Genomic DNA, 19552 nt, shown 5'->3' with positions numbered 1-19552 from the left:
TTGGTGTTCAATTTACCAACATACAGAAAAACACCCAGTGCTCATCCCGTCAAGTGTCCACCTCAGTGCCCGTCACCCATTCCCCTCCAACACCCGCCCTCCTCCCCTTCCACCACCTTTAGTTCGTTTCCCCGAGTTAGGAGTCTTTATGTTCTGTCTCCCTTCCTGATATTTCCCAACATTTCTTTTCCCTTCCTTTATATTCCCTTTCACTATTATTTATATTCCCCAAATGAATGAGAACATACACTGTTTGTCCTTCTCCGATTGACTTATTTCACTCAGCATAATACCCTCCAGTTCCGTCCACGTAGAAGCAAATGGTGGGTATTTGTCGTTTCTAATGGCTGAGGAATATTCCATTGTATACATAAACCACATCTTCTTTATCCATTCATCTTTCGATGGACACCGAGGCTCCTTCCACAGTTTGGCTATTGCAGCCATTGCTGATAGAAACATCGGGGTGCAGGTGTCCCAACGTTTCATTGCATCTGAATCTTTGGGGTAAATCCCCAGAAGTGCAATTGCTGGGTCGTAGGGCAGGTCTATTTTTAACTCTTTGAGGAACCTCCACACAGTTTTCCAGAGTGGCTGCACCAGTTCACATTCCCACCAACAGTGTAAGAGGGTTCCCTTTTCTCCGCATCCTCTCCAACATTTGTTGTTTCCTGCCTTGTTAATTTTCCCCATTCTCACTGGTGTGAGGTGGGATCTCATTGTGGTTTTGATTTGTATTTCCCTGATGGCAAGTGATGCAGAGCATTTTCTCATGTGCATGTTGGCCATATCTATGTCTTCATCTGTGAGATTTCTCTTCATGTCTTTTGCCCATTTCATGATTGGATTGTTTGCTTCTTTGGTGTTGAGTTTAATAAGTTCTTTATAGATTTTGGAAACTAGCCCTTTATCTGATATGTCATTTGCAAATATCTTCTCCCATTCTGTAGGTTGTCTTTTAGTTTTGTTGACTGTATCCTTTGCTGTGCAAAAGCTTCTTATCTTGGTGAAGTCCCAATAGTTCATTTTTGCTTTTGTTTCTTTTGCCTTTGTGGATGTATCTTGCAAGAAGTTACTGTGGCCGAGCTCAAAAAGGGTGTTGCCTGTGTTCTCTTCTATGATTTTGATGGACTCTTGTCTCACATTTAGATCTCTCATCCATTTTGAGTTTATCTTTGTGTATGGTGAAAGAGAGTGGTCCAGTTTCATTCTTCTGCATGTGGATGTCCAATTTTCCCAGCACCATTTATTGAAGAGACTGTCTTTCTTCCAATGGATAGTCTTTCCTCCTTTATCAAATATTAGATGACCGTACATTTCAGGGTCCACTTCTGGGTTCTCTATTCTGTTCCATTGATCTATGTGTCTGTTTTTGTGCCAGTACCACACTGTCTTGATGACCACAGCTTTGTAGTACAACCTGAAATCTGGCATTGTGATGCCCCAGCTCTGGTTTTCTTTTTTAAAATTCCCCTGGCTATTCGGGGTCTTTTCTGATTCCACACAAATCTTAAAATAATTTGTTCTAACTCTCTGAAGAAAGTCCATGGTATTTTGATAGGGATTGCATTAAACGTGTAAATTGCCCTGGGTAACATTGACATTTTTACAATATTAATTCTGCCAATCCATGAGCATGGAATATTTTTCCATCTCTTTGTGTCTTCCTCAATTTCTTTCAGAAGTGTTCTATAGTTTTTAGGGTATAGATCTTTTACCTCTTTGGTTAGGTTTATTCCTAGGTATCTTATGCTTTTGGGTGCAATTCTAAATGGGATTGACTCCTTAATTTCTCTTTCTTCAGTCTCATTGTTAGTGTATAGAAATGCCATTGATTTCTGGGCATTGATTTTGTATCCTGCCACGCTACCAAATTGCTGTATGAGTTCTAGCAATCTTGGGGTGGAGGCTTTTGGGTTTTCTATGTAGAGTATCATGTCATCGGCGAAGAGGGAGAGTTTGACTTCTTCTTTGCCAATTTGAATGCCTTTAATGTCTTTTTGTTGTCTGATTGCTGAGGCGAGGACTTCCAGAACTATGTTGAACAGCAGTGGTGAGAGTGGACATCCCTGTCTTGCTCCTGATCTTAGGGGAAAGGCTCCCAGTGCTTCCCCATTGAGAATGATATTTGCTGTGGGCTTTTCGTAAATGGCTTTTAAGATGTCGAGAAAAGTTTCCTCTATCCCAACACTCTGAAGGGTTTTGATCAGGAATGGATGCTGTATTTTGTCAAATGCTTTCTCTGCATCTAATGAGAGTATCATATGGTTCTTGGTTTTTCTCTTGCTGATATGATGAATCACATTGATGGTTTTACGAGTGTTGAACCAGCCTTGTGTCCCAGGGATAAATCCTACTTGGTCATGGTGAATAATTTTCTTAATGTGTTGTTGGATCCTATTAGCTAGTATCTTGTTGAGAATTTTTGCATCCATGTTCATCAGGGATATTGGTCTGTAATTCTCCTTTTTGGTGGGGTCTTTGTCTGGTTTCGGAATTAAGGTGATGCTGGCCTCATAGAACGAATTTGGAAGTACTCCATCTCTTTCTATCTTTCCAAACAGCTTTAGTAGAATAGGTATGATTTCTTCTTTAAACGTTTGATAGAATTCCCCTGGGAAGCCATCTGGCCCTGGACTCTTGTGTCTTGGGAGGTTTTGATGACTGCTTCAATTTCCTCCCTGGTTATTGGCCTGTTGAGGTTTTCTATTTCTTCCTGCTTCAGTTTTGGTAGTTTGTGGCTTTCCAGGAATGCGTCCATTTCTTCTAGATTTCCTAATTTATTGGCGTACAGCTGTTCATAATATGTTTTTAAAATCGTTTGTATTTCCTTGGTGTTGGTAGTGATCTCTCCTTTCTCATTCATGATTTTATTAATTTGAGTCTTCTCTCTCTTCTTTTTAATAAGGTTGGCTAATGGTTTATCTATCTTATTAATTCTTTCAAAGAACCAACTCCTGGTTCTGTTGATCTGTTCCACAGTTCTTTTGGTCTCGATATCATTTAGTTCTGCTCGAATTTTAATTAACTGTCTTCTTCTGCTGGGGGTGGGGTCTATTTGTTGCTTTTTCTCTAGTTCCTTTATGTGTAAGGTGAGCTTTTGAATTTGAGTTCTTTCCAGTTTTTGAATGGATGCTTGTATTGCGATGTATTTCCCCCTCAGGACTGCTTTTGCTGCATCCCAAAGATTTTGAACGGTTGTATCTTCATTCTCATTAGTTTCCATGAATCTTTTTAATTCTTCCTTAATTTCCTGGTTGACCTTTTCATCTTTTAGCAGGATGGTCCTTAACCTCCACGTGTTTGTGGTCCTTCCAAACTTCTTGTTGTGATTGAGTTCTAATTTCAAGGCATTATGGTCGGAGAATATACAGGGGACTATCCCGATCTTTTGGTATCGGTTCAGACCCGATTTGTGACCCAGTATGTGGTCTATTCTGGAGAAAGTTCCATGTGCACTTGAGAAGAATGTGTATTCAGTTGAGTTTGGATGTAAAGTTCTGTAGATATCTGTGAAATCCATCTGGTCCAGTGTATCATTTAAAGCTCTTGTTTCTTTGGATATGTTGTGCTTGGAAGACCTATCTAGTATAGAGAGAGCTAGATTGAAGTCACCAAGTATAAGTGTATTATTATCAAAGTATTTCTTCAGTTTGGTTATTAATTGGTTTAAATATTTGGCAGCTCCCACATTCGGGGCATATATATTGAGGATTGTTAAGTCCTCTTGTTGGATAGATCCTTTGAGTATGAGATAGAGTTTGAGTATGAGATAGATAGATAGTCCCTCTTCATCTCTCACTATAGTCTTCGGGGTAAATTTTAATTTATCTGATATAAGGATGGCAACCCCTGCTTTCTTTTGAGGACCATTTGAATGGTAAATGGTTCTCCAACCTTTTATTTTCAGGTTGTAGGTGTCCTTCTGTCTAAAATGAGTCTCTTGTAGACAGCAAATAGATGGGTCCTGCTTTTTTATCCAGTCTGAAACCCTGCGCCTTTTGATGGGGTCATTAAGCCCGTTCACATTCAGAGTTACTATTGATAGATATGAGTTTAGTGTCATCATATCTATTCAGTCCTTGTTTTTGTGGATTGTTCCACTGAACTTCTTCTTAAAGGGGAATTTTAAGAGTCCCCCTTAAAATTTCTTGCAGAGCTGGTTTGGAGGTCACATATTCTTTCAGTTCCTGCCTGTATTGGAAGCTCTTTATCTCTCCTTCCATTTTGAATGAGAGCCTGGCTGGATAAAGTATTCTTGGTTGCATGTTTTTTTCATTTAGGACCCTGAATATATCCTGCCAGCCCTTTCTGGCCTGCCAGGTCTCTGTGGAGAGGTCTGCTGTTACCCTAATATTCCTCCCCATAAAAGTCAGGGACTTATTTTCTCTTGCTGCTTTAAGGATCTTCTCCTTATCTTTGGAATTTGCAAGCTTCACTATTAAATGTCGAGGTGTTGAACGGTTTTTGTTGATTTTAGGGGGGGATCTCTCTATTTCCTGGATCTGAATGCCTGTTTCCCTTCCCAGATTCGGAAAGTTTTCAGCTATGATTTGTTCAAATACGTATTCTGGCCCTCTGTCCCTTTCGGTGCCCTCGGGAACCCCAATTAAACGTAGGTTTTTCTTCCTCAGGCTGTCATTTATTTCCCTTAATCTATCCTCATGGTCTTTTAATTGCCTGTCTCTTTTTTCCTCAGTTTCCCTCTTTGCCATCAACTTGTCTTCTAAGTCACTCACTCGTTCTTCCACCTCGTTAACCCTCGTCGTTAGGACTTCTAGCTTGGATTGCATCTCATTTAATTGATTTTTAATTTCTGCCTGATTGGATCTAAATTCTGCAGTCATGAAGTCTCTTGAGTCCTTTATGGTTTTTTCTAGAGCCACCAGTAGCTGTATAATAGTGCTTCTGAATTGGCTTTCTGACATTGAATTGTAATCCAGATTTTGTAACCCTGTGGGAGAGAGGGCTGTTCCTGATTCTTTTTCTTGAGGTGAGGTTTTCCTTCTAGTCATTTTGCTCAGTGCAGAGTGGTGAAAAACAAGTTGTATTGGGAAAAGGAGAAAAAGAGAGAGAAGGAAAGAAAAGAGAAAAAGAAAAAAGAGAAAGAAGAAAAAAAAGGGGGGGGGGAAGAGAAGAAAAAGAGAAAGAGAAAGAAAGGAGAAAAAAGAAAAAAAAAAGGGTGGGGTGGGGTGGGGGAAGCAATCAGAAATCAAGAAGAAAGAAAGAAAAAAAAAGCACAAAACAAAAGAAAACAAAAACAAAAACAAACAAACAAAAAAACCACGGGGGAGTATCCTCCGATTCTGTATACTTTAAGTCCCTTGACTTCCCTTGGAACTGGTCCCTCTCTGGTCTTCTGGGGGTGGGGGGGCCCTGCTGTGCTGATTCTCAGGTGTGAGCACTTGGGGGAGCTGCTCTGCCCCTGCCTGGTGCAGGGCTCAGTGGGGGTTGTTCACCCCGTGAGGCCCCAGGAGGAAGCCACAGTGGCGGGGGCAGCTCTGCAGCCCTGGAGTCAGCTCCCGCAGTAGCTCCGGGGCTCTCCGTCTGTAGGGCCTGAGGGCTCCCGGGCGGGGCCGCTGATCTGCTCAGCTCCGGGCAGGAGCGTCCTCGCTGTCCTGGGCCCTCCCGGCCTCTGCCTGTCCCGGGGGGAGGCCGGATCCTGGGCTGTGTCCCGGCGCCCTGTGCTCCGGGGCCGGCGCTGTTGGACTCGCTCCCGCCCCGCAGCCGCCTCCGCGGAGCCGCCGCCCGAGCCCCTCCGAGCTGCTCCGGGTCCCGCGGTGCGCGCTGCAGCCCTTAGGGAGCTCGGGGCGCATCTCCCGGGGCGCAGGTGCCTGTTAGTGTCCCCGGAGCCCGAGGGCATCCCCGCCCTCCTGGGTCCTGCTCCAATTCCCCGGGGAGCCCCTTTCCGCCCGGGAAGGTTGGTGCAGCTCCTGCTCCTCCGGGACGGGGCTCTCCTGTCCTGGGGACACTCGCCCCGGCCTCAGCCCGGCTCCTCGCGGGCCCCTCCCCCTTGGATGCTTTTTTATCTCTTTTTTATTTTTTTTTTCCATCTTCCTACCATGATAGAAGCGCAAACTCTTCTCACTGTAGCGTTCCAGCTGGTCTCTCTTTAAATCTCAGGCCGAATTCGTAGATTTTCAGGATGATTGGATGGTTTTCTAGGTAATTAGTTGAGGACAGGTGACTTGGAGACCCTGCTCTTCCGGCATCTTGCCCCTCCCCCCGATATCTGTGGTTTAAATAGTCTTCCTTTGAATGCTAGTTTTCCTCTGCTTCTCCTTAAATTGCCAGTGAGAAGTTTGGTTTGCTCTAGCTAAAGAAAGTTTTATTTGAAATATTGTGACAAAAGTCAGATGTTCTCCTATATATATTTAGAAAATACTAAATTTGGGAGAATATTAAAGTGTCTAAAGTAAATATGAGAGTTGTTCCCTTCTTCAGAATCCCTGAAGAAATAGCTCTTTGTGTCCCCATATATATAGAAATATATATTTATATATGTATTTTTTAGCTTACCTTTCTTTTTTCTTTTTTTAAAAGATTTTATTTATTTATTCATAGAGACACAGCTAGAGAGAGAGAGAGAGACGCAGAGACACAGGCAGAGGGAGAAGCAGGCTCCACGCAGGGAGTCCGACATGGGACTTGATCCTGGGTCCCCAGGATCACACCCTGGGCTGAAGGCAGGTGCCATACTGCTGAGCCACCCAGGGATCCCTCTGGTTTTTTTATTTTTAAGAATGAACAATCATTTATTTCATCCCCTAATGTTGGACATTGCTTGTAGAATTTCACTGTTACAAATACTGCTGAAATGACTAGTCCTTTTTTTTTTTTTTTTTTTTTTAAGATTTTATTCATGAGAGAGAGAGAGAGAGAGAGAGGCAGAGATAGGTAGAGGGAGAAACAGGCTCCATGTAGGGAGCCCGATGTGGGACTTGATCCCGGGACTCCAGGGTCATGCCCTGAGCCGAAGGTAGATGCTTTAACTGCTAAGCCACCACGCGTCCCAAAATGACTAGTCTTATATGTATATCTTTATACCCCTTCTTTTTTTTTTGAGAAATACCAGTTATTGGAATTGTTTTGTCGAAGGGTCATGTACATTTAAGATTCTGAACTAGAGTCACTGTAAAAAGGTACGATAGGCAGATGGTGTGAAACTGAAGGTGTGAATAGAGGTGTGAATGCAGAGAAACTTTCACTCATTCACTCCTCTTTCCCTGCAACTTATCTTCTCTTTCTAGAAACAAGCTGTGTGTGTGTGTAGGTGGGCTGCATTAAAAGTTAAGTACATTTGAAATTTTGACAGATGTTACCAAATTGCCCTCCCTTAGCTAGTTAAGGCTTCTGAGTTGAATCAGGCCAGATTTATAATAGAGACCAAAGTTACATACATGGGCTTCCATATATTCTGAATCATCTAGTAACTTTGTAGTCTTGTATGATTGGTTCGTATATTCATTATTAGGTTATAGTTTGAGAATTGTATGAGTTTCTCTGGGTAAGTAGCCACAGAAGATGCCTCATTGCAGTTTTCTAGACTTGACTGTGTATATTTGATTTACATCTATCTCTCCCTTGAAAATTGCTTTAGGACAGCCCAGGTGGCTCAGTGGTTTAGCACCACCTTCAGCCTGGGGTTTGGTCCTGGAGACCCGGGATCGAGTTCCACGTCAGGCTTCTTGCATGGAGCCTGCATCTTTCTCTGCCTGTGTCTCTGCCTCTCTCTCTCTCTTTCGCTCTCTCTCTGGCCTCTCGTGAATAAATAAATAAATAATTTTTAAAAAAGAAAGAAAATTGCTTTAAAATACGGTTTTATATGAAATTTTTTGAGTGTGAAGAACTTGCTATTTATACTTGGCTTTGAGACCACCTTCATAAAGTACAAGTATTTCTATACATCTTGGAGGTATATAAAAGGGAAGAAAAAATGATAAATGAGTTCTAATCCCTGAAGTGTAATTATCACTCTGGAAATTACTTGGATGCCTGAGATTGAAAAAAGCTTGGGATGATTTTTGTTTTTTAAGATTTATTTATGTATTTGAGAGAGGAAAATGCGAGGGTGTACGGGAGGTGGGGGGGGCAGGGGAGAGGGAGTCTTAAACAGACACTGCTGAGCAAGAAGCCTGACATAGGACTTGATCTTACCACCCTGAGATTACAACCTGAACTGAAACCTACAGTCAGGCGCTCAACTGGCTGCACCATCCAGGCGCCCCTTGGAGTGATTTTTATTATAAAATACATTAACTGCTTGAGAGAAGGCATTTGGCTTTTCCTTTAGAATGAGGCTATGAGCAGATTGCAGGATGGATTTTTGAATTTGGTAACTCTTACCCAGTTTTCTAGAGCTTACTTATTTTGGGGGAAGCACAGTGGTGCATGGAGAGACAACATAGACATGGCTTTGCATTTCATACTTGAATCTCCTTAGGTCTATGACTTTGAATACGTTTGTTAACCTTTCTGTACTGTACCTCAGCTTCCATCTTTAAAACAAATGTCAATAACATTTGCCTCATGGTGTTGAAAGAATTAAAGATAATGTACATACATAACATGTCAAGCTGTGCTTAACAATAGGCACCTCTAACATGGAGACTTCTGTTTTTAGCTGTTATCGATACATAAGAACCTTTAATTGTAAAGTTAATAACTTTTTAGTTCCTAATAAATTATTATTGCTCTAATTTTTTTTAACATTTATCCCACCCCCATCTTGTTAATTTTTTTTTCTTGTAGGGTGAACTGTCCCATGATCAGGATGTGGTAGAGTATATCATGAATCAGCCAAATGTTGTTCCACGAATCAATTCTAGGATTTTGACATCCGAGCGAGAATACCTGGATTTAACAGCAACCAGTAAGGAGTGTTTCAGGAACAGCTTTGGGCTTTTTCTCATTTTTGTTTCAGAATCTTTGCATCTGTTTGATTGTAAAGTCCAGAAGATAACCCAAGATTGTGACACAGTGTTTTAATGTTTTACGTTTTCATTCATCACACATTTAGTTCATAACATGAGCCTCTAAATTCATAAGCGTTTCCTCCAAAAACAGAGAAATTCTTCCTGTATAAATCCTTATAAACTTTGAAAAGTATCCATTGTCTTTTTTTGTTTTTTAAGGGGAGGTAAGGTAGGGAGGGAGATAAAGAATCTTAACTAGGCTCCACACCTAGTGCAGAGCCTCTCACAACTCTGAAATCCTGACCTGAATCCTGAACCAAAATCAAGAGTAGGATGCTTAACTGACTGAGCCACCCAGGCACCCCTCATTGTTCTTTAAATGCCAGCTGTTAAGGCCTTAAGTGATGGGACTACATCTGTATTGTTAACTTTCTTAAGAGTAGTAAAGCTGTTAAGCAGCTGTCGATTCTTCAGCCTTGTTCTAGAATCAGCTAGCGGTGATGTGGACAAACAACTCAGGTGGTTTTACTCGGAGAGGCTAGGAATGAATGCCTATCTAAAACTAAACTTTCATTGAGATATAGTGTACATGCCATAAAACAGCCTTTTGAAACTTTATACAAGTGCACAATTTTTAGTGTATTCTCAAAGTTGTCTGATCATCACTGTCTAATTGTAGAACATATATCATGGCCCCTACCATGTACCCATTGGTAGTTACTCTCCATTTCCCCTTCCCCTACCCGCTCTGCAACCGCTGATCTAGTGTCTGTCTCTGAGGGAGTTTTCTGCTGGATGTTTTGTATAATTCTGAGTTTTCTGTGATTGGCTTCTTTTCCTTACCATGTTTTTAAGGTTTATCCATGTTGTAGCATGTCACAGTACTTTTTGCCTTTGTATGGCTAATTAATATTTTCTTACATGGATCGTCCACACTTGGCATACCTAATCCTTAGTTGATAGATGTTTGCATTATTTCCACAAGAATACCCTTTCAGAGGTAGTTGTGTGAAGGCTAGGTACAGTTTGTTCCATATGCCTTCCCTTGCGGCTCCGAAGGCCATTTGAACAAAGAGCTGGAAATAGGTGGAGCTGTGGTCACTTGCAGAAGTCTTACTCCACAAGAAAAGATAAATGTAACAAAGAAGTACAAGCCAGTGGCCTTTGCTATTGTGAGTGGGGTGTGATGCACACAGAGCTTTAGGTGTGCTTGTTACTTTATGGCACCCGACTCTAATCTGCTTGAAACTGAATGCCTTTTCTTTTAGACAGAGCAAGATGTACATCTCTGCTTATATTTGAAAAAAGGAAGTAGTCAGAAAGTGACCTAAACTGTTTCTTCATAATTAGGTTTTAGCTTTTTACCTAAAGTTTTAATAGAGTCAAGCAGTATTAGGAGCCTTTGTCCTAAGTTTTTGTAGTTTCCATCATTTAAAATTAAACTGTAAGGAGCTCTCTTTGAGGTATTCATGGATGAGGAGCACAACAATAGTTCTGTGTTTTGGATATCTTTCTCCATTGAATGTTGAAGTGATCAGCTGTGAAATGATGCTAGTTCATAGTGGCAAAAATGCAGTTTGCCTGGTAAACATTTTGGAGCTGTCAGTGGAGGAGCAGCTAGCATCCTTCTGACCCTGCAGTCATAGTTCCATGATTACCTACACAGCTGTTGGCCTTTGCTGTCCTGGGACCTTCTTAGAAGGAGACTGTTTTAAGGCTTTAAGGCTTTTGGTGCTTTTGTCCCCATGAGCTGTGTCTTACTTGCCATTTCTTTCCTTTTACTAGAATATTGAGTTTAAGGATAGTAGGTGCTTGGTATGGTCTGTTGAATGAAAGGATAGACAGGTGAGTAAGTGGACATAGATAGGAGGGGTAAATAAGCCAGCTGTACTTGGAGGATGGTGAGAGAAGAGTGACATTTGTGTTGGAGTGCAATAAGGCACGAGATTGAGGAGGTTCTTGGAGATAAAGGATGATACACGATGGAGACCATTTTGTATGTAGGAAGAAATTACTGGGTAGTTTAGATCAAAGGAATGACTTGATGAAAATGGGATTTTAGCAAAAGTAACTCGAGGGGAAATGATTGATAAGAGTGTTGATAAGATTGATTATTGAGGGCACTAATCAATAAACATGAAACAATAGATTTCACTCATGCATTTTTATAAATCTTGTATTATGGTCAAGTCAGATTATCAATTGAATATTAATGTTAGATTGAATTTAGTCACGTTAATTATAAATCTTTCAATTTTCTTTTCCAGATAACTTTTTTGTGGATGACTATGCTAGATTTAGTGTCTTGGATTCCCAAGGCAAGACTGCTGCTATTGCAAATAGTATGAACTATCTGACAAAGAAAGGTAATCAATTTTAGGCTTATCTTGGATTCAACTTTTTTTTCTTTCTTTTTTTAGTATTTTTAGAAATAACTCAGTCTTTAGTGTCTGTCAGATTCTGTCATTTTTTTATTAATAATTTCTTCAAATGATTTGAATCCAGAAAATACCTATTTAAAATTCAGTTCTTTATGTTTTTGAAAGTTTGGATGTTTTTATAAATTTTATTAGATATTAAGGTCAAATGAAAAGTTTTTTCATGATTCAAAATGGGAAAACATTTACTATGTAAACATGGGTTAATGGATTGAAAATTGATTTGACTTGCCTCTTCACTGACAACATTGAGTTAATTTTTTTTAGGGTTTATAAGATAAACTTGGTTCTAGGAATCCTTGTGTACATTTTAAAACTGATTTTAATGTGGAGTCAGTTATTTAGGCTAATATTGTGTGAAATTGATATCATTTTAATGACAGACAGATGCTTTCTTCCTCTGGTCTTTCTTATTATCCTTTCAAAGCACTGACTGTCATTTAAGGCAGCTATTTTTATCCATGCTATAGTCTTGTCCTAGAGAGAATTTCTGGCTTTCCAGATTACAGTAATTGCTCCATTTGGTTCCTCAAGGAAATTGTTCTGAGGGGTCCTGGAATAGTGCTATACCACTAAGGGGACTACAGAGCAGAGAGAAGATTGATCATATTAGGAATTATTTAAAATTTTGACTCTTATGATAGGCATCAGTTATAGCAATGACATTTTCTTCTACTCTTTTTCCTTTACCTCTGTCTAGGAATGTCCTCCAAGGAAATCTATGGTAACTTTAAATTTCAGAATGTTCGGTTTCTTTTCTTAATTATCTTATGTGATTTCAGGCAATGTTGTGATTCAGAATTTATTGACACTTTATTATGACATTTCTGGAACTTGTGGGTAACAGTAGATAATTTATCAAATGCAGATAAAATTTGTATAAATGTTTACAAAGAATTCTATTTTAGAAAATTACAAATTAATATGCTTAAAGACTAGATATGCTACCCACACGTTCAAAGATTATTTTTCATTGTATATGCTAACAGATGCCTAAATCACAGAATTAATAAATGCATGTTCCTAGTTTGTAATTAAGCCACATAGAAGGTTACCCTGCTTTTGTTTTAGTATAGAAGTTTTACTACTTTTGCTTTATATCTTTATTAAACTTGTCATTTTCTTATTTTTTGCATGGTTTTCAGAAATTTTTGGCTTAAATAATATTGAAACACAGAATGTGCTTTTTTCCCTCTGACTCTGTGTTGTTTTTGTTTTTCTATAGATGATTCTTTCATTAGGCCTGTAACTTTTTGGATTGTTGGGGATTTTGATAGCCCTTCTGGAAGACAATTACTGTATGATGCTATTAAACATCAGGCAAGTATCTACACCTTCATTCTGTGTGCTGATGTTACTGTACTAGATGGGAAGTGGGAGTCCTGCTTTTCTACTGCTTGAGGGAAAGGAGCATTGTTTCTCTGAAGGTCTGCCCACTAGTGAGAAAAGAGAGGAGACTGCAGTATTCTGACTTTACTTAAGGGTGTAGATTCTTTTAGAAAAAAGAAATAATGAGATCCTTATCATAGACAAATTTTTGTTGGGTGACTGTTCATGTTCTTTGTACAGAGATGCTGCAAAAATCAGGCTGTATATTGTGTGGGGGGAGGGAGGACCTTTACATTGAAGGAGGTCCAGATGTGGGGGAAATACCATGCAGATATCTTAGTGCTCATGTAATAGCAGATCTTGACACACAGAGGAATGCATATATAGATGGTCTGAAAGATACATTGCACATAAATTGTAGAACTTGAGTGAATGGCAAGGGTGAATGGTTGAGAAGAAACGGACTCTTCTAAAGAGTGTCATTGTCAGAGACTGAGCTGTTCCTTTTCCTGAGCAGTTTCAGATTGGATCTTCATCCAAATTTCACACCCTTCCCATGTTTCCTTGCCACCCTGTGTCCCAAGGAGGCTTATTGGAGTACTGAAATACCGAGGTGATTTCAACTTCCCTAACATGCTAAGTGCCTTTATTGTCTATAATTTTTGAGTGGTGATAGAGTGGGAGAACAAGAAGGGAGAATTGAAATTTTTTTTTTTCTTAATTTATTTTAGAGGAAGAGCACAAGTGGGAGGGGCAGGGAGAGGGAAAGAGAATCTCAAGCAGACTTCATGCTGAGCACACAGTCCTATGCGGGGCTTGATCTCAATGACTCTGAGATCATGACCTGAGCTGAAACCAGGAGTCAGGCACTTAACCAGCTATACCACCCAGGCACCCTAAGAAGTGAAATTTAAAAAAAATATATTTTAATTGAAGTAAAATATAGGATCAAAAGAAGTACACAAATCTTAGAATTACTTAATGTCACAAAGGGAACATCCAGATGGCCCACCACCCTGGTTTTAGACATAGAGCATTATCAAATTCCAGAAAGACCTCTCCTGCTTGTGTCTCCATCACCCCTCACATATTTGTTTGTGTTTCCTTTTATTAATCAACATTTTTGAGATTTATCCATGATATTACAAGTAGTGGTAGTTAGTTCTTTTTTCACTGTGCTGTATCATGTTATATGGCTGTACCACAAAGTTTTGTTTGTTCATTTAATCTTTTTGATGGATAGTCTTTTTTCTAGTTAGGGGCTATTCTGAAGAAGGTTGCTTTCACCGTTCTTATATGCATCTTTAGATATACCTTAGTATGAGTTTTTGTTGCTCATGTTTGTGACACAAGGTTTTATGGATCCCAGATAACTTTTCCAACATAGGTTCTTATCTTTTTACTCAGAGAGAGATTAATTTTTTTTTATTATTTTTTTATTTATTTATGATAGTCACAGAGAGAGAGAGAGACAGAGAGAGAGAGGCAGAGACACAGGCAGAGGGAGAAGCAGGCTCCATGCACCGGGAGCCCGATGGGGGATTCGATCCCGGGTCTCCAGGATCGCGCCCTGGGCCAAAGGCAGGCGCCAAACCGCTGCGCCACCCAGGGATCCCAGAGAGAGATTAATTTTTACAAGGAATCTGGGAAGGCCATGTGAACAAAGAAGTCTTTGAATAGAAACTGAAGATTGGTTGGGACTGAGGGAAGGAAGGATGGGATGGACTTGGGGTTTGCATGCCAACAGGAAGCATGGAGTGTGTTAGAGTGATACAAAATGTGTTGGGGAACATGGGACTCTGACAGCCTGTAATGGAGCTGTATATATAGGGATGGTAAGAAGTGGAAGTTGGAACGGTAGTTTTGGGACCAGTTCATGTAGGGGTTTGAAAACCTGGCTATAGCATTTAAATTTTATTCTGTATACAGAAGAGCAGTACCAAAGACTTTTAAGAGAGATTATATTTGCTTCTTAATAAAATACGAAGATGTTAATGTCACTCTTTAAGTTCAAAACATCTACTATATAACTCTTATTTCCCATTTTGCAAATAGAAATCCAGTAACAATGTTAGAATAAGCATGATCAATAATCCTAGTGAAGATATAAATTATAAGAACACTCAGATCTCCAGAGCAATCTGGGCAGCTCTCCAAACACAGACCTCCAACTCTGCTAAGAATTTCATCACAAAAATGGCCAAGGAGGAGACTGCAGAGGCCCTGGCTGCAGGAGCTGACATCGGGGAGTTCTCTGTCGGGGTAAGTCTCTGTGTGTTGCATGGAGCTGTCTTGTCTTGTTACTTTCCACAGAAATGCAGTCTCAGGGGCTGATGTATCTTGTTCATGATTGGGATTTGTGATTTTAGTACTGAGTTTCAGAGGATTTTTCTTTCTTTGGAAGTATCTTTCCAGGAAATAACAATTGTGCCACATTCCCTTTACCACTTTTAATACCTTTAAATAAAGTTTCAGGATTGAACTCTTAAATATTTTAAGCACAAAGCCATTTGTTTTGTATAGTTTTTAAAAGACAGGCAATATTTGATTTGTTTATAGAGCAAAAAACTATGATTGAAGCTTCTTATGAGTTAGAGGCTTACGTGTTCTTGATGTGTTCTGATATAAGCCCATATGTATTCATTATATAAGTTACTACCTTTTGAACTATTTCGTAATTTTAAAATTCTTACAAAATGATAAGTATATACTTGATGTTTCAGTTAGCAAAAAGGCTCTTAAAATTAGCAGGATTTTAAAATACAGAATAAAGATATGATGAAGAATAACTTGCCAATTGAACAATCACATAAAAGAATAGTTACAGGAAATAGGCATTACTTGATAAATTAGAGGGTGGGAGAAAATGGGAGGAGTAGAGAATTGAGACATCATTAATGTTAATTATTAAAATTAGTTCTGACTCTCCATTAAGAGATCATTTTATGATTTATTCATTATGATTATTCACTTTTATAGCTTGCTTAATAACAATTACTTTTCCTTAATAACAATTACTTTCCTAGGGCATGGATTTCAGTCTTTTTAAAGAGGTCTTTGAGTCTTCCAAAATGGATTTCATTTTGTCTCATGCCATGTACTGCAGGGATGTTCTGAAGCTGAAGAAGGGACAGAGGGCAGTGATCAGCAATGGACGGGTGAGGATTTTTTTGTCCTGAGACAAACTTGACTTCAGATTAGATCAGTGAGCAGTGTTGGTCGTGTTCTTCTCTGAAGCTAGTGAACTCCTCAAACAGAGCCACTCTTTCCAAAGGGAATTGGGGCTTATGCAGTGATGATGGTAGTTTCTGCACCCTTATTTCAAAGGTGATTTGCTTTTGACAGAAGCATCCTTATGTAAAACTAAAACCTTCTTGCTGTTTAATTATGTCCTGCCACATGTACAGTGGCGGCAGGAGTGTGTTGTCTCTCAGAGAATAAGCTGATAAGGCTTTGATACATGAAGTATACATCCATAGTGGGAACTGTGTTCATAGTTTTGTAGTCTCTGTCAACTTCAGTGGTGCAGGCTTAGACTATTTCATACATATCTGCAGCCAGGGACATGAAACTGGGGGTGGGGGGGTGGGGTACCAAACTTTGAACTCTTAGCACCAAGGGTGAAATCTCTGCTGTTACTCACTACACTGCATCTCTTGTTTGGTTCTGTTATTTATATCCAGTGAGAATCAATGAAACTCGCTATTTTGTTTTATTTCAGAGTTGCTTAACTATAAAAATATTGTGGAGTATACAAGTCTACATTCTGTAATTGAGGAATTGTTAAATAAGTAACTGGATGAGTTGATTTGGGTTTTATTTTTACCTTTTTCACTGATTTTATTAGATGTATACATGTCTTGGGTCTTTAAAGTGATTAGGTTTATAAGATAGCCTAAGGACAACAGAGTCCTTCTTTTCCACTTATAATGCTAGCACTGACTGCCCTGCTCCTCTTCACAGATCATTGGGCCACTGGAGGACAGTGAACTCTTTAATCAAGATGATTTCCACCTCCTAGAAAATATCATCTTAAAAACTTCGGGACAGAAAATCAAATCCCATATTCAACAGCTTCGGGTAGAAGAGGATGTGTAAGTTTTGCTGTGGAAGAAATTAATTAGTGAATGTCCTAGATACTGTGTTGAACTTTACTCCTGCTACCTATTTCATGGTGTTTATTTCCATTGTGAGCTCACACCTTTGAGATCAAGAGATGCACACTATACTAACTGAGCCACCCAGGTGCCCTTACTTTGCGCATTTTTTATTGTTTTTCTTTTACTGTTGAGTTATAGGAGTTCTATATAAATAAGTAAATATTCTGGGTATTGATCTCTTATGGATAGACAATATGCAAATATGGTCTCCCATTCCATGAGTTACATTTTCATTCTTTTGTTAGTGTCCTTTGGTGAAGAGTTGGAGGATATAAAGTTTGAAAGTTCTGGTTTTTTCCTTCATCTCTTTCATATACCTTCATGCTGCAGTGAAGTATTGACTTTGATAGCTGCCAGAGCAGTCCCTTTGCCAAGTCTTGTGATAGAGGAAGGAATCTTCTTTTATCTCAACCAAAAACAAGGCAACAGATAAAGAAGTTTCCTTCTACCTTAGTGGCTTTGTAGTGATGTCCCTTGTTCCAGCCTATGAAACACTTCCCTGATGTAGGCCAGGAGGTGCGCCCCTAACTTGAAACCATCATATCACGGCATAGGATTGGTGTGCTTTGCCCTTGGACTGTTCTTTCTCCTTTTGGACTATATAATGCCAGACTAGGCATGGAAGACTTGGCGTTTATTAAAGAGAGGTGGCACCATCTCTCGAGGGTTAATTGAGGGAAATAAGGTAGTCATAGGGCTACCTAAAGATAAACTAAAACTATTTGGGTTCTCAGAATTACCTTGCCTGCCTAGGGTTTTCATTAGTGCCATAGCTGCTCCACCTTGGAGAGGCCCCCTGTGATAGCCACAGCTTTCATTCATGGCCCAGACCTGCAGCCACAAGGCCATCCTCCACTTTCTGAAGTTCACTGTGGGCTGTTTGATCACAATTGCACTGACTAAACATAAGCGTGCTTTGTGAAACTTTAGGGGGTCTGTTGTTTGCCTGCTCACCCACGTCCACATTGCTTACTCAAGTCTACATAATCCAGCATTCCTTTAAATGTTTTGTGAGTGTTGACATATCACAGGATACAAGTGGCCTGTATTATATAGGTTCAGACTCAGTGAGAAGTACCAAGAGAGATAGTTTGATTTGGTTCAGTGAGAAAATGTATAGGCTTGTTTCCAGTTCAGATATATTCACAAGTGTTTTTTTTAGAATTCTTAAAATTCAGTCCTTGGTTCAGCAGATTCAAGCTTTTTTTTTCAGTCTTATGGTTTAGTTCACGATCTTCCTTGGTTAGAAATCAACTTTAGAAGAGGCAGGGAAAGCAGAAGTGCTTTTTTAAGTTGTTCACTGCAGTGTTGATTGTAATAGTGAAGTAGGAAGCAACCTAGATGTTTACTAGCCAGTTGGTGATTATTGTGTATCAGGAAATCTAATGATAGTCATTGAAAATATTGATGTACCCTATATGTATTAACTAACAAAAAGATGTTTGTAATATATGGTTAAATGAAAAAGCAGGTCATCAGGGGCACCTGGGTGGTTCAGTCGATTGAGCATCTGACTCTTGGTTTCAGTTCATGTCATGATCTCAGCGTTGTGGGATTGAGCTCCATTTTCAGCGTGGAGTCTGCTTGAGATTCTTTCCCTTTTCCTCTGCTCCTTCCCCAGCTCACAGTCTCTCTCTCTCTCTCTAAAGTAAATAAAATCTTAAAACAAAAAAAAGGAAAAGCAGGTTATCAAATAATATAATCCAACTTTTGTTTATATATATGTATATATTTTTAAAAATGTAGGAGAATTATGAACCAAAATGTCATTAATGCTTATTTCTTGATAATGATATTGTATATATATCAGTTTTCTCATTTTTTTCCTGAATTTTTTTTCAGTGAATTATTACTCTAATAATCCTAAAGACTAATAAAGCTATTTAGAAGCAGGTGAGGGAGAAGGTAAATAACACAAACTTACAGTCTATTATGGGCCAGGCCCTGAGCTTGGTGCTTTATAAAATGTTTAGCCGGTGCAATATTTACAAGTGTCATACAAAGTATGTACTATCCCCATTTCACATATGCAAAAATGCAGTATCTTCTTCAAGGTTATGAAACTACTCAGTTACAAAATCAGTAGTTTTTCTCTTGCCTATTGGTAAAAGTTCATATGTTCTTTAAACAATTTTGGTGGCATTCAATACTTAGACTGGTAATTGGAAAACTTTCAGTTAAAGAGATACTAAATTTTCACCAACCATGTCTTTCAGGGCAAGTGACTTGGTAATGAAGGTAGATGCTCTCCTGTCAGCTCAACCAAAAGGAGATGCAAGAATCGAATACCAGTTTTTTGAAGACCGACACAGGTACAGAATTAATATTGAATTTATGCATATTCTAGAATAAAATGGTAAAATTGCCTTTACCTCATCTCCTTTATTTTTCTATCTGAAGTGTGTATATAAGTTGTTTGAATGGAAAATTTTGCCTGGTTGTGCAGTTTTCATATATACTCATTTTCTTATGCAGAATTCATATACAGACTCAGTTGCATAAAAGTTGACATTTTTTCTAAATAAATCTGAAATACTTCTGACTGTACCCTTCTAGAAAACAGAAAGCATAAATAGAGAAAAATTAGTTGTAATTTTCTGATACCCAAAAATAAACACAGGGCACAGGGCACCCTACCAATGAAAACGATTTTGTTTTCAATAAAATAAAAATAAGTTTTAGCATTGTGAAAAAAAGTCCTTGCCTTTTG

The 19552-nt window shown here is 39.2% G+C and overlaps 1 protein-coding gene across 12 annotated transcripts in view; it reads left to right on the top strand.

Annotated features, from left to right (window-relative positions):
* UGGT1 (UDP-glucose glycoprotein glucosyltransferase 1) overlaps positions 1–19552 on the top strand; it is a 125623-nt gene that overhangs the window by 67950 nt on the left and 38121 nt on the right. For 7 of the 12 annotated variants that reach the window (XM_026015671.2, XM_072757444.1, XM_072757443.1 and 4 more), the window contains 8 exons: positions 8752–8872; positions 11183–11281; positions 12054–12077; positions 12579–12673; positions 14738–14944; positions 15709–15840; positions 16646–16776; positions 19059–19154. In XM_026015671.2, coding sequence (XP_025871456.1) covers positions 8752–8872; positions 11183–11281; positions 12054–12077; positions 12579–12673; positions 14738–14944; positions 15709–15840; positions 16646–16776; positions 19059–19154 — 905 coding nt within the window. The remainder of the gene's footprint in view (positions 1–8751; positions 8873–11182; positions 11282–12053; positions 12078–12578; positions 12674–14737; positions 14945–15708; positions 15841–16645; positions 16777–19058; positions 19155–19552) is intronic. The other 5 variants (XM_072757441.1, XM_072757449.1, XM_072757451.1 and 2 more) reach the window with 1 other exon arrangement.

This window comes from Vulpes vulpes, chromosome 5 (assembly GCF_048418805.1).
Source record: "Vulpes vulpes isolate BD-2025 chromosome 5, VulVul3, whole genome shotgun sequence".
Classification (NCBI taxonomy): domain Eukaryota; kingdom Metazoa; phylum Chordata; class Mammalia; order Carnivora; family Canidae; genus Vulpes; species Vulpes vulpes.
Note: the sequence above shows the minus strand (reverse complement) of the source record. Positions and strands in the feature narration are given on the sequence as shown.